The sequence below is a fragment of the Lepidochelys kempii genome, chromosome 11 (assembly GCF_965140285.1).
Source record: "Lepidochelys kempii isolate rLepKem1 chromosome 11, rLepKem1.hap1, whole genome shotgun sequence".
NCBI classification, from domain to species: domain Eukaryota; kingdom Metazoa; phylum Chordata; order Testudines; family Cheloniidae; genus Lepidochelys; species Lepidochelys kempii.
In genome coordinates, this window is record NC_136390.1 from 72,978,755 (window position 1) to 72,994,030 (window position 15,276).

General features: G+C 43.6%; 1 protein-coding gene across 1 annotated transcript in view; it reads right to left on the bottom strand.

Moving 5' to 3' along the window:
- Positions 1 to 9,530: 9,530 nt before the first annotated feature.
- The window catches only part of LOC140895267 (aryl hydrocarbon receptor), a gene marked incomplete at its 5' end in the record, with an annotated part of 50,066 nt that continues 44,320 nt past the window's right edge, over positions 9,531 to 15,276 (bottom strand). The window contains 3 exons of the mRNA XM_078854710.1: positions 9,531 to 9,614; positions 12,383 to 12,965; positions 13,600 to 13,741. Of these exons, the coding sequence (XP_078710836.1) occupies positions 9,531 to 9,614; positions 12,383 to 12,965; positions 13,600 to 13,741 (809 nt within the window). The remainder of the gene's footprint in view (positions 9,615 to 12,382; positions 12,966 to 13,599; positions 13,742 to 15,276) is intronic.

Consider the following 15,276-nt stretch of genomic DNA (forward strand, 5'->3'; position numbering starts at 1 on the left):
ACTTGGGGCCGTTCTCACACAACTTCATGAGGACAACACAGAGAGGACTGTTGCATTTGCTTCAAGGACACTAAGTAATGCTGAGAGAAAATATTCTACAGTTAAAAAAGAAACACTTGCTTGTGTCTGGGCTACTGAAAAATGGAGAACTTACCTGTGGGGCTGCATCTTCAAGTTGTGCACAGACCACAGCCCTTTGACAATGTTGCTCACCATGGAAGGACTGGGAAGAGCAGGATACCACATTGCTCGGTCTGCAAGACTACTCTCTTTCAATTATGAAATGGAATATAAGCCTGGAAACTGAAATGTGGTCGCTGATTGCCTTTCTCACCTGCCTTTGCCTTCACCAAATGGTCCACCAGAGTATGAGGATGTAGTGGTTGCGCTTATTACAAGCACTCTCACTGCAGTTACAAAAGAACAATTTCAAGCTGCTTGTTCAGCGTGTCCAATTCAACGAAAACTACGGGAATTTCTGAGAAAGAGATGGCCCAGTCACCCTAAAAACCTTGACCCAGTTTTGCTGCTTTATTTTAGAGTTTGGGATGAACTTTCTTTGCTTGATGGCTGTGTGCTATGAGATACACACCGGCTCCTTGTGTGAGAAGAATTATAATCAAAACTCATACACCTGGCACACGATACTCATCAAGGAATTGTCTGAACCAAACAACGACTATGGGATATGTATTGGTGGCCAGGAATGGACTCTCAAATTGAAGCACTCATAAAATCCTGTGTCACTTGCCAAATGCATGATAAGACAGCAGTGATATGTACCCCTCCATTACAGCCTGTTCTTCTTCCTGAGTCTGCATGGGAAAGAGTGGAGATTGACACTGTAGGACCCTTTGATACTGCTCCAATTGACTGCCATTATGCCATCACTTTAATAGACTATTTCAGTAAATGGCTTGAGGTAGCGTTTACATTGCAAATCTCTTTTGCAACAGGAATTAAGTTCCTCTTTTCGGTTTTTAGCAGGGACGGTAACCCCAAAGAACTGATTTCAGATAATGGCAGTCAATTTACTTCCCTGGAGTTTGAAACTTTTCTAGCACAGAGGAACATTTTACACAGAAGGTCATCCCTATATTACCCTCAAGCCAATTGGGAAATCGAACGGTTTAACCAAAGTTTGAAAGAGTGTTTGCGAACGGCTAAACTGGAAGGGCGATTTTGGATACCCTTCACTACTGATTTCTTGCAAGCATACCGGGCTACATGACATGCCACAATGCAAAGATCACCCGCAGAGTTACTGCATGGGAAACAGATGAATACTAAACTAAACATTGCTGGATTGTTGAAGGCACGACCTGTTGCCCTAACCGAGGATGATGTGAGAAAAACAGTTGAATAAAACCAAGCGAAGTCTAAGGCTTTCACAGACAAGTGGCAGGGTGCTAAGAAACCAAAGTTTGAGTGTGGTTCCTTTGTTAGAATACGAAAACCTGGAATTTTATGCAAAGGGGACCATAAATTCACAGCTCCTCTTAAAATCATAGAGAAGAAGGGACCTTACACCTATCAACTTTCTCATGGGTGGGTATGGAATGCTTCTTATCTTGCACCTGCCTATGCACCAAGAGGAGATTATGTCAACACCCAGTCTGCATTGGATGACTTCACTGTAGTACCAACACAACAAGACATTGCACTGGAACTGGGGCTTGACAGATGACCCGTCAGACCCAGACGACCACCTGTCTGGACTAGAGACTATGTTATGTAGTATCTACAGTGTTTTCAGTGTAATATTTCTGCCAACGGTATAGTGTCTTGTTTCATATTTGTTCCTGTGGTTAGAACAATAATGTTTATTTTAATTGGGAGAGTTTCTTAAGCGAGGAGGGAATGTGGTGTTTAGATGTTGCTTGTAATTGTTAGAATTGGGAGCACTGGTTCTTGGGAGTCTGAAAGGACAGAAAACATGAAGGAGTGGGGAGGAGTTGAGAGGCTGGGAGAGAGCTACAGAGGGTGCAGCAGCAGCTTGGTAAAGAGGTTTCCACTTTGAAAATAAAGCCCTATTGAAGCTTGTCAGTACTTTGCCTGGTTGGTTGAAGCATGAAGGGACATATGAATCTTTAGAGCAAATGGCATGTAAATATTTTGGGATGCCAGCTACAACAGTGCCGTGTGAACACCTGTTCTCACTTTCAGGTGATATTGTTAAGAAGAAGTGGGCAGCATTATCTCCTGTAAATGTAAGCAAACTTGTTTGTCTGAGCAATTGGCTGAACAAGAAATAGGACTGAGTATACTTGTAGGCTCTAAAGTTTTACATTGGTTTATTTTTTAATGCAGTTAGTTTTTGTACATAATTCTACATTTGTAAGTTCAACTTTCATGATAAAGAGATTGCACTACCATACTTGTATTAGATGAATTGAAAACTACTACTTTTGTTTTTTACAGTGCAAATATTTGTACTTCCCTCTTCCTGGGACCCAATAGGAGCACTCTCCTGTAGCCATCTGGACTGACCCCGTCACACTAGTTATGTGGGCAATTCACATGCTTCTGATGGCAGAAGAGGGGATAACTTTCCTGCCTAGAGTAATTTGTTATTGGTTCATCTTTTCCTTTCCAAAATTTTTATTCCAAGGGGCTATCCAGTTCCAGTCAGTCCTTTGCCTCATTACTGAGATGGCCCCCAGGAAAGCCAAGTCATGGCAGTCAGGGTGGCTTCAGGTTTGTGGACTCTGGTCCACTAGAATCACATTGAGAGATTTCATATAAGACATCGAAGAGCTGCCATAAGGTGACTTCTAGCAAGCATGAACCCAGGCTGCATGAGAATAACAAACTCAATGAGAACTGCTGGGTGCCCTGTCTCAGCTTCCAGGCCCATCCCTGCTGTCCATTTGTATGTTAACTTTTCAGGACATAACTAGTGAGCGCCAGTGGGAACTCCTGTGCAAGCTGAGCCAGGCAGGCCATTTGATGAACTTCCTCCCTGCATCATCCTAGAAGAGAATGTTCTGCTCTTGCCTGATCCTGTGGCTGAGATGAAGACTTTCTATGGAGACCAAGCAGTCAGGGATCTTATAAGAAGATGGCTCTGCTTTGCCAGGCTCTGCCAGAGGCGCATTGTGTTCTGCCAGCACATTTGGGGAAGATGTTCCTTCTCTCTGAAATTGGCTGCTGGGCTCTTAATACCTCAGTGATCTCACCGCACCTGACTTTGGCTGCAGCTCAAGCTTCATAGCTCAGAGCTCGGCAATAGAAACAGTGGTGTAAATATTCTCTCTGTCCCTTTGGACTGGATGTTGCCAAGATCTGCTTTCTGCTCTAGGAAACTCTTGCTTTCCATTAGCAGCCAGGGATCTCTGCTATACAGGATGTGGGAATTAAATATGGGTTGCGAGAGAGAATCTTTGTCCTGTTAAGATATTTTTATTTGCATCCCTGACAAATTTCCTAATATACTCAGAAAGGCAGGAAGGTTAAGCTCATGGCAAATGCATTCACATGGCCAATAAATCAAAGATTTAAGGGAGCCTTCCTAAGGAACCTGGCTAAATGAAAGTTGACCATGACTTTTAAGACAGTGAGGAGATGGTCCAAAGGTCTCTCACACACTCATGCAATGATTGTTCCTGCAGCAAGATTGACTTGAAAGCATTCTGGAGGAATTCTGTTTATTGTCCATTAGCTCAGTTTAATGGTCCCAGACTTTCAGCAGATGCCTGTAGAAATATGCCCTCCCAGCCCTATGCTGTACATCACAACGACCTAGAGGTAAGACAAACACCATGAGTATGTGTAGCAGATGTTTGGCCAGATGGGTACAGGCCAGGATGACAAACAGAGGAGCTAGTTTGTGTCTCTGCACCCAGTACTCTGTGGTCCTTAATTCACAGCTCTCCATACTTGTATTCATCTGCACGTGTGTACAATGGGCACACGATCCTGGCATTTGGCTTCCCTTGGACCCCCTAGCTCCCTAGTCACAGTTGCTCCTGAGTCTGCCAGGGTGGCAACACATAATGTACCATCATGCTGTACCAGTGGCTGGAGGAAGGGCAACGGGTGCCCACCCTCTACCTGCCCTGTCTCTGCCACCTTTTCCTGCTGCCTCCTGGACTCCCAGGGGCCTTCACAGGGTCTTGGAGAGGAGGGCTGAGGGTCAGCATTGACTGTGCTGGCACCACCCTCCATGCTGGAGTGGGGAAGTCCCTCTTTCGTCCTTATCATACCCAGCTATGGGGAGTGAAAGGAGAGGGGACGGTCTCATCTCACTGGAGTGACACAGCATGAAGGCAGCCTCAGAGTGTAACATACTCCTCACAAGTGGTGGGAAAGCTGTAACATAGCAGGAAAAGCTACCAAGAGAAGATGGAAGCTCTGCATATGCTTTTTGTATCCTCTTCCCGCATTGCAGCCTGGCCTCACCATTGCTTCATCCTTTATGGTGCGCCAAAGGACGCTCTTGGCCTGGCCCCTTCACGCACAACAAATCTGTTCCTTGTGAGTATCCAGAGTCATAGCTGTTGACTGGATTGACGTAGCTTAAATCTTGATTACTTTTTATTTGTTAGCACTGGAAAAATGAACACAGCTATGGGATGGGGGTTGGATTCTTTGGGGCTATGCATGATCAATGGACTTGCCAACTGATGGCTTGTCTCCACTTATGAGGGGATCAACACACGGTGATCGATCCACCAGGGGTCAATTTAATAGGTCTAATGATTTCAGTATTTGGTGAAGTAAATGGATACCTGCTAACTGGACTCATTGGATATTAACAAAACAAGCAGCTCCTTGGAACCACAGCTCAGTCTCTCTGGCATTTCTCAGTCATGCACCTCTCTTGTGAATGCTTTGAACCAACAACAAAAAGCAAACTGCATTTTAATGTATAACAAAGTAGGTTAACATTTTTTCTCCAAATTTCATCCATCTCCCTGCAACATGCAAGGAAATCATGAAGCATAAAATAATCAAAGTATACCCCAACATTTCATATACATATGAATATATATAACATATATAGAGCAAGACATAAGTAACAGAGCTAGGCACTGGATACACAGAAAGTATCTTCTCTGAACCCTGATCAACAGTACAGTCTCTTTCTGGCTGCACACGTGTGCTGCAATAGGGTGATGAACAGAACTTTTAATTAAAAGAGGTATTGTCTTCATTGTAACTCCTACAGAATTTAGGGTTCTATTCTTCTCTTAGATTTGCACCACACAGTTTTTGTACTGTGTCAAGATTGTTATGTCAACTAGGGGGCTGATTTTTATACCAAGGAGTTACACCAGTCCAACCTCTGCTGTTGATGAAGTTATAAATGTGCTCATACTGGTATAACTACACCCACACTAGGGGCATTGTATTGCTTTAACTAGACTGGCATAGTTGGTGGTACAACTATTATGTATAGACAAAGCCATGGGGTGTACAAGGAAGGAAGGGTTTTAAAAAGTGCTTAGTATGGAACTATGTTAATGCAAACTAGATATCTTTTAGTTCACACCAGTAGGGTCTACCTGGGGCAGCTAGAGGGCAAGACTTTACAGCACTCTACAAAGCACGTCCCCAAAGTCCGGACTGCCCTAACTCTTCTCCTGTTGGCTTCAATAGGAGCAGAGTTTGCCCAATGCTGAGTGCTTTGGCAAAACTGACATCGTTCCTATTAGTAGTAAAGGGAGGTAGGCACACACACACCGCGGGGAGGGAGTCAGACCCTTGACACAGCTTTGACCTGCCAAGGGGAGGGTGAATTTAGGAATTGTAAGTAAACTCAAAGTATGAAATATTTTGACTTTTTGGTGTAAAAATCAACTCCCCAAATATTTCCATTTAGAAATGCCACCGTGGTGTCTCCTGGGAACTGTAGTTCTGGTACCTGGTGTTCCCATTCTCCTCTACAGGCCTGGCTCCCTGGTTGGACTACATTACCCAGGATACATCATGGGAGGCTCATGGGCATGGTGCATCATGGGTGATAAAATCTGGCTGGGGAGCATAGTCCATAGAGGAGAATGGAGACATGAGTCACCCAAATTACAACTCCCATAAGGTACTGCTGAATAAAATATTTCAATTTTTGGCCAAAATCTGAAAACTTTTCATTTGTTTGGCATTTGGTTATTCAATGAAAAATCAAAAATTTCAATGGAAAGCAAAACACTTTCAATGTAAAGCTGAATTTTGTCAAAACCCCAATTTTCCATCAAAAACAGTTCGACAGAAAATTTTTGACCAGCCCAAACATACACAAAACTTCCCAATATTTTTCCCACTTAACTTACAGTAGTTGGGTCATTGTGGCTCCATTTAAATACAGAGGACTTGGCTGAGCAAAGCATTTAAGTTCTTTTCTAAAGAGAGATGGAGCTAAGCACATGCTGAAGTTAATTAGGTGCTTATGTCGTACTGAGGTCAGACAAACACATGCTTAACTTTAGCGTGTGGGTAATTTGTTTGGTGAACTGGGGCCAGAAAAAGGACAACAGATTTGTACTGGGACATAGATAACTTTGCTTGGGGGCAGAACCCTAGTGAAGGCACTAATGTATTAAGTTTTGTGAAAATCCAGAAGTTTGATATAATGAATAATCAATGACATGCTGTCAAGGTTCCTCCCCCACTCTGAACTCTAGGGTACAGATGTGGGGACCTGCATGAAAAACCTCCTAAGCTTATCTTTACCAGCTTAGGTCAAAACTTCCCCAAGGTACAAAATATTCCACCCGTTGTCCTTGGACTGGCCGCTACCACCACCAAACTAATACTGGTTACTGGGGAAGAGCTGTTTGGATGCGTCCTTCCCCCCAAAATACTTCCCAAAACCTTGCACACCACTTCCTGAACAAGGTTTGGTAAAAAGCCTCACCAATTTGCCTAGGTGACTACAGACCCAGACCCTTGGATCTTAAGAACAATGAACAATCCTCCCAACACTTGCACCCCCCCCTTTCCTGGGAAATGTTGGATAAAAAGCCTCATCAATTTGCATAGGTGACCACAGACCCAAACCCTTGGATCTGAGAACAATGAAAAAGCATTCAGTTTTTTACAAGAAAACTTTTAATAAAAAATAGAAGTAAATAGAAATAAAGAAATCCCCCCTGTAAAATCAGGATGGTAGATATCTTACAGGGTAATTAGATTCAAAAACATAGAGAACCCCTCTAGGCAAAACCTTAAGTTACAAAAAAGATACACAGACAGAAATAGTTATTCTATTCAGCACAATTCTTTTCTCAGCCATTTAAAGAAATCATAATCTAACACATACCTAGCTAGATTACTTACTAAAAGTTCTAAGACTCCCTAGTCTATCCCCGGCAAAGACCCAGCATACAGACAGACACAGACCCTTTGTTTCTCTCCCTCCTCCCAGCTTTTGAAAGTATCTTGTCTCCTCATTGGTCATTTTGGTCAGGTGCCAGCGAGGTTACCTTTAGCTTCTTAACCCTTTACAGGTGAGAGGAGCTTTCCCCTGGCCAGGAGGGATTTCAAAGGGGTTTACCCTTCCCTTTATATTTATGACACATGCCAAAAATATAAACTGTTGAACTAAGTGACACCTGGCTTTAAGATTCCATATTTCATAACTAGAAAAAGGCAAGGGGGGAAAAACAAAAAAATCCTTTGGTGGGTCATTGAAAATGAATTCGGATTGGGTAAAATCTTCCTGAGCTGAGTGATCAAAAAGACATGCACTCAATCCCTGATTGTAGATTGCTCTGTATGAGCCTTCTGAGTCACTAGTTGAGTTCAATTGGAATCCCAGAGGGATAAGTTACAAATGTATACAGTATTCAATATGGTATTTTCTCTGCACGCCCTAATAGGGGCTAAGGCGATATGCTCAAGTATCTTGTAGGCAGATAGGGATAGACAAATAAAACACACATTAGTATACAAATAAGCCTGTTGCCAGGCAATAGCACATTGCTACATTGATAATTATCCCCTGCCACATCATAATGCCACACATTATATATTTATATGGAATGATTAGATAGGGTGTTGAAGCAGCCACATGGAGCAATGGCTCTAAGTCAACTATATTCCAATCAGGTTCAGGGATTTGGCAGCACCCAGCCACTGTATAGAACATCACACACCAGCAAATAACACATTGAGCTAAATCCTTCTCCCATTTACTTTTCAATGGGTTTGGGTTGGGGAAACAAGGAGAATCTGGCCCAGTGTCCTTATATAAAAACTGAGCCAAATTCTGGGATGAACTACAACTTGTGCAACTTCACCAAAGTCATTGATACTGCATAAAATATAAGACAACACAATATGCAGCTTACCCTATCTATTGACTCTCATGGCTTTTGACAAATAAGTCAGAATAGTACATAGAAAAGTTACCATAAGCCTTCGCTATATTTATGTGGGGAAAACAACTGTATGGCCAGTACAGGTAAAGCAGTGGTTCTCAAACTGTGGGTCGTGACCCCATTTTAATGGGGTCATCAGGGCTGTCTTAGATTTGCTGGGGCCCAGGGCTGAAGCCTGAGTCCCATCGCCCTGGGCCAAAGCCGAAGCTTGAGGGCTTCAGCTCTGGCCGACGGGGCTCAGGTTACAGGCCCCCTGCCTGGGGCTGAAGCTCTTGGGCTTCAGCTTTGCCCCTCCCTGACCCCAGCACCTGGAGTGGTGGGGCTCAGGCTTTGGCCCCCCATCCAGGGCAGTGGGGCTTGGGCGGGGTCAGGCTTTGGTCCCCATTCCTGGGATTGTATAGTAATTTTTGTTGTCAGAAGGGGATCATGGTGCAAGGAAATTTGAGAACCCGCCGGAAAAGTAAAATAAGTCAGTAACGGGCATATAGGCATTTTTGTTAGCACTGATACGCTTGGGTTGATTTCAGTCATTTAGTCATGTACAGTCACTCGAAGGGTAGATGCTGTTTGGATTTAGAAGTGCCCCCATTCATTATCCAGATGGTATCACACACGACTTCCCAATGGACAAGAGCAAATGAACAAATAATGCTTGCAAAGACTGCAACCATATCTTCTCCCCCTTTAATTAGAACGCTGGGCCATAGTGTTCAAGCCGGAGATCGGACAGAGTCTTATGGAATTTCTATTGCAGCATCTCAGCCACTTTTTGACATCTGTGTCCTTTGTCTTGTTAATTACCTGACCTGGAAAACTCATTGGAAACTCCAAGTACTTGTTCCTGATTTTTTAAAGCTTATTGTGGCTCAGTTACTTTAGTGCCTAATCCAACCCTAATTATTGGTGCTTAATTCTCCTTGGTTCTGCTCAGAAGAATGAGCAGAAGACAACTGGTTGAGAGGGTTATAGCTTCGTCAGTACAAAATGCCTGAGCGTTCAAGTCCGTCTCTGTGGAACCTACAGGAGAGTGTCTCAGGAGTGTGTGTGTGTTCACTTAGAAAAAGCCTCCAGCTGCAACAATTATAATAATATGGAAATATTCACACATCATCAGTAAAAGAAAAAAAAAAAGGCTTGCCAATCCAAGGCCATGAAATCAGTCCACAGCTGGGAGCAGGGTCTTTTCTTTCTCTATTGCTACATTCGCTCTCAGTACTTGGAGAAACCCACACAGTCCTTAGTGATTGTAGGAGTAAATTCCACGGAGGCATTCTCTTCATTTTGGTGAGACTGCTGAGCAGAAAAAGGAGAGATGAGTTAGAATCACAATCAGGCAAGGAAAAAAGGAGAAGCAGTGCCATCAGCATCTCAGTAGAGTGATGAAAGGGGAGGATTCAGAAATTCCAAGGCCAGAAGCATCATTGTGATCATCTAGTCCAACCTCCTGTATAACACATGCCAGAGAACGTCCCCAAAATAATTCGTAGAGCAGAACTTTTAGAAAAATGTCCAATCTCAATTTCAAAATGGTCAGCGATGGAGGATCCAACCACGACCTTCAGTAAATTGTTCCAGTGGTTTATTACTCTCACCATTAACAATTTACACCTTATTTCCAGTCTGAATTTGTCTTAGCTTCAACTTCTAGACATTGGATCGTGTTATACCTTTCTCTGCTAGACTGAAGAACCCATTATCAAATATTTATTCCTCATGTAGGTACTTATACACTGTGATCAAGTTATCCCTTAACCTTCTCTTTGGTCTGCTAAATAGATTGAGCTCCTTGAGTCTATCACCATAAGGTATGGTTTCTAATCCTTTAAAATCATTCTCATGGCTCTTCTCTAAACCCTCTCTAATTTACCAGCATCTTTCTTGAATTGTGAGTGCCAGAACTGGACACAGTATTCAGCAGCAGTTGCACTCATGCCAAATATAGAGGTAAAATAACCTCTTTACTCCGACTCAAGATTTCCCCTTTTATTCACCCCAGGATCACATTAGCTCCATTGGCCACAGCATCACACTGAGAGCTCATGTTCAGCTGATTATCTACCATAGCCCTAAATCTTTTTCAGAGTCACTGCTTCCCAGGATAGCATTCCCCCATCCTGTAAGCATGGCCTACATTCTAGCCACTTCTCAAAATTTGGCTCGTAGGCCAAAAATAGTTTGTGCTATTGGCTCAAGGATTGTTATTATAATAGACTTTTCAAATACTGCTTTGAACGCTGTCTGTGTAAAGGGTTGTGAAGAAGAATATGCTGAAATGGCATTGTTAAGGTAAAAAGTGGGCTTGTTTGCATTTTTAAAGCCATTTTTATAGAACAATACTGATATACCAGACATTTTCCTTCCTCAATGGGTTGGAAGCTTTCGGCTCTCAGTTGCAAATTTCAAAATGAATCTGCACATATTCAAAATCCATCTGCATTGTGTTGATATAACTACAATAATTACAAAACCAAACCTTATATAATGTTCATATGTCTCAGCTTATCACTTAACATGCACAGCTTGGTTGTTCTTGTGTCTGTCCAGTTTTCACACCTTAACATATGCCCCCCTCACCTCACCTTGAACTTAAATATTGTAAGTGAAGAGCTGCTGCTGACTCTTCATTTTCCTATCTGTTAATAACATGGGAGGAAAATTTGGTTCCAACTGGTAGAAAAATCCTCTCAAACCAGCTTCCATGGGAGGAGTCACTGAGGAACTCAGAATGGGTTCCTTATGCCTTTGGTAGTTACACAGTTTTGGATTGCTCTCGCCATGACAGGGCATGGTATTTTGTTGCTGGGGAAGGGATGTCACGTGAGTGGCTTTAGGAAATGTAACATCATTTTCAAAGGATAAGCCACTGTTCTCATATTCCCATGAAGCTAACATGACATTACTAGATAACATGCTACATGATAAGGACTTCAATGAGTTTTCAAGAACATTGTCCATTTGCTGGTTTCCCACCCGGGAGCAAGTGTGACACCAGCTACTTGGCTCCAAGCAGCTGGCCAGTGGAAGTCCATTGTGTTGCATTTGAGTTGGCCTGCAATGAGCTTGAGGATGCATCCTTGCTTGCATCAGTTGCTGCTGCTGTGTTGACAACTGTTTGTTCTGAAGCATCTGCTGCTGCTCTTTATTGTAAAAATGTGGCATTAAGTGAGGTCCATGCGAAGATGTATGTTGGGGAAAGGAATGACTTCCAGACAGGTGGCCAGCTTCTAATGGACTAGATTTTTGCACAAGAGAACCAGCTATTTCATTCTGTAGAGCTTGCACTGGAGACACCTGCATTATGCTGAATTCTTGCATGCCCTAGTTAGTGTAATGAAGAAATCCATGGATTTGTTACTTGTGATCCAAAAAGATTCTGTTGGTTAGTTGCCAGTAGAGTTTGTGACTCTATCTCCATTGATTTGATTCCCAGCTGATTTGGAGTGTCAGATTTCCAAACATCTAACGAGTCACCTCTTGGAGAATTATTCTGATTGAAACTGATGACTGGATTCATTGAAACCAATGGGTCTGGCCAATGACTCTCTTGTGAATTTAATTTTTAATGGAGCTGGATGATTTGAGTCAATCAGAGTTGAGCCCTGATGTATCTGATTTTTAGGAATAACATTCCCCCAGGAAACTGATGCAGGAGCCTTTGGCTGAAATACCTGTACAGGATTTGTTAGATTAATTTCCGTAGTTCACTGGTTATTGGAACCCAAGGTACTTAGTATATTCCCACTTAGCAAATTTGCTTGATCAAAAGGTGCTTGCTTTTCTGGTTTAGAAGTGATATCCTGGGACATATTGGTGACTAAAGGACCCTGAGGATCATGGTCTAGTGAATTTTGCTGTGGAGTATACATTGGATTTTGGAATCCAGATGGTGTAGAGGCTGCTGAATTAGTCCCCCAGAAATGGTGACAATTCACCAGAGGATTGCTTTGCTGATTGCATTTCCTATTATTGACAAGCTGGTTTTGAAGTCTGTTTAGCTGAGTGCTTTGTGGAATTTGTTCCAGAGGAATTTGTTGAATAAGGGCCTGAGATGAAGTCGTCACATCATACCATGGGGACCCCAGATTCTTTCCATTATCATTTTTAAACAATATCTCCTCCACACAGGAGGTCACCTCATCATTCAGCCTCTCCTGGAAAGCCTGGGCCACAGGCTCCTTGGTGTCCATCTTGCGCAAGATCTCCTCCCATTGCTTTAATTCCAGGTCATCCATTTCCAGGCTCTGCAGAGTCTTAGAGATGTCACCATCCACATTGCTCTTTTCAAAGAGTGTTTCAATGACGGCTAGAAGTGAGTCATTCTCTTTGACAGTTCTCTTGTTTCCGTAATCCAGCCATGGCTCTTCCAGCACATCAACAATATCTGCCAGGGAGAACTGTGGCATATTATCGGCATGTGAGATGTATACGGATTTGTCTTGGTTCATCATGGCCCCTAGGAGCAAGTTGGAATCTATTGAACCCTGCCCCACAGGGGTGTCTCTCTTTGCCTTTGAGACCTTCTTGGTGTGCAAGGAGTCCAGGAACCCTGGTGGATTGTTTTCATACAGGACTGCTTCACCCATGGCAAAGTGAAAAGGCAGCTGCAGGCTCCGCTTGCACAAATGCTCCTCTCCTTCTTCATTCCTGCAGGTATATGAATGGGACATTAAGAAGAGGGTGACAAGACAATGAAATACACAGGGCTGGGCAAAAAACAGCTGCTAGATAGTGAGACAAGAGCCAACAAGTTGGCATCAGTCTGGGTGTTTTATCTATTTAAAACCCTACAATTGGGGGGTGGTGGTTTGTTTTTGGGGGATGGGGTTGGACAAGTTGCTTTGTTGTCTGGCTTGCTCTGAAATGGGAAATGCTCCCAACTCAGATAAATGGAGCCAGAGGTTGTGCCGAGTGTCAGTGTGGCTTACATAGCTCTGTTTTTTATAGGTTTTGGTTTTACAGATGTTAAGACCACAAGGGACCATTATGAGCAGCTGGTCTGACCTGCAGAACACCGGACAGTTTTCCAGACTACGTTCTAGAGACCTGCCCCAGATCTGAAGACCCCTAAACTTTGGGGAAACTTGGATGCCATCTTTGCGGCTTGTGACAAGGAACAATTTCAACACAGCTGCATTTCAGCGAGGCAGGTGATTTTGTCCAAGCCCTGAGGAAATGGGTGCTGTGGGGTGAAATCCTGACTTGAGTGAACTGAGTAAGAGTTTTGTCATTGACTTCAATGGGGCAGGATTTCACGCTTGCCATCTGCAGGGACACTTACGACAGGGCCCGCTGCCTGGAAATGATACAGTCCGGTTGGCCTCCTTTATACACCAGCCTCGCATTCGCTTGGACCCAGACCCAGCCTCCTTTCTTTGTCAGCAGCCTGAAAATGGTCATTCCGCTCTCTCTGGTTTTCATCACTAGGGCAAACAGAAGAGGACAGCAGTCTAAGCTCAGCAAAATGCAGCAAGAAATAGCCCTCAGCCTGCTCCTGTCTATTACATCCAGAAAAAAATTACCAACAGAGATCTGCAGAACCACGTCACGGTCCAACTCACAAACCATGCAGGCAAACCCTTTACAGTGAGACTTGTATAGCCACACACTGGCCTTAGTTGGCAAAGTGTATAATGTTAAAGGAAATCCTTACTGGTCCTGGGTTCTTTGCCTGGGATCAGCATTGGGATATAAAACCTCAGATAGGACATAAAACCTCATGTTTCAGGGTTTAAACCAACCTATAACTACTAGGGATGAGAATGAGACCTTCATTGGGCAGATTACCACACAATTGCCTATCAGAAGCATCTGGTGCTGGCCAAGATACTGGGCTACATGCACTTCAGGGGTGATCCAGTCTGGCTATTCCTATGTTCCTATGAATTTTCTCTGTGACTTTGGGATGTTTGAGTCTTGGTGGTGTGACATGTTTGTCCGTTAGCTTTTCATATCTGGAGGGCTGTGGTCAAATCAAACCTGGATCACAAATGAGTGATTTCAGAAGGTTCAGTCAGATTCCTAGTGGATGTCTGTTTACACCACAGAAACACAGCGCAGCTTAACGGGCAGTTTCTGGATAGGAGGTTAGGACTAAACTAACATGGGCTGCTGCAAGTCGGAATTCAGAGCTTGTCTAGATGTGGAAATTTACCAGCATAACTATACCAGTCTGACTGTACCACCATAGTTATGCCAGTATAACTACCTGGTTTAGCTCATACTCAGAGGCACTCTTTGGGAAGTTACACTTGTATAAGAAGAGGCTACTTACTGTAAGGGGAGGCTCTTTGAGATGTGCGGTCCCTATCTGGATTCCACATGTGGGCACACGTGTGTCATATGCCTGGGTCTGGAATTTTTTCTAAGTAGTGTCCATTGACCTGCACATGTGCAGTACCTGCAGGGGGGAGGGCTAGCTCAGTGGTTTGAGCATTGGCCTGCTAAACCCCGGGTTGTGAGCTCAATCCTTAAGGGGACCATTCAGGGATCTGGGGCAAAAATTGGGGATTGGTCCTGCTTTGAGCAGGGGGTTGGACTAGTTGACCTCCTGAGGTCCCTTCCAACCCTGATAGTCTATGATTCTATGATACCTTCCCTTGTGCTTCCAACCGAGGGCATAAGGGGCGGTGTGGGTCAACGCCTCTCCAGTTCCTCCTCTTACCACAATACAAGTGAGTCTGCAGCAGAGGGGAAGGGAGAGGGGGCTTGGAATACAGATAGGGACTACACATCTTGAAGAACCTCAAGTTACAGTAAATAACCTCTTCTTCTTCAAGTGCTGGTCCCTACGTGTATTCCACAAGTGGGTGATTTGCGAGCAGTGATCAGTGCAGAGGTGGATAAGAGGAAACTGCTCCTACTGATGCATCTGCAGTGCTACTTGAGTCAGGGTATAGTAAGCCATAAACATGTGGACTGATCACCAAATTGTGGCTTCGCAAATGTCCTGCAATAG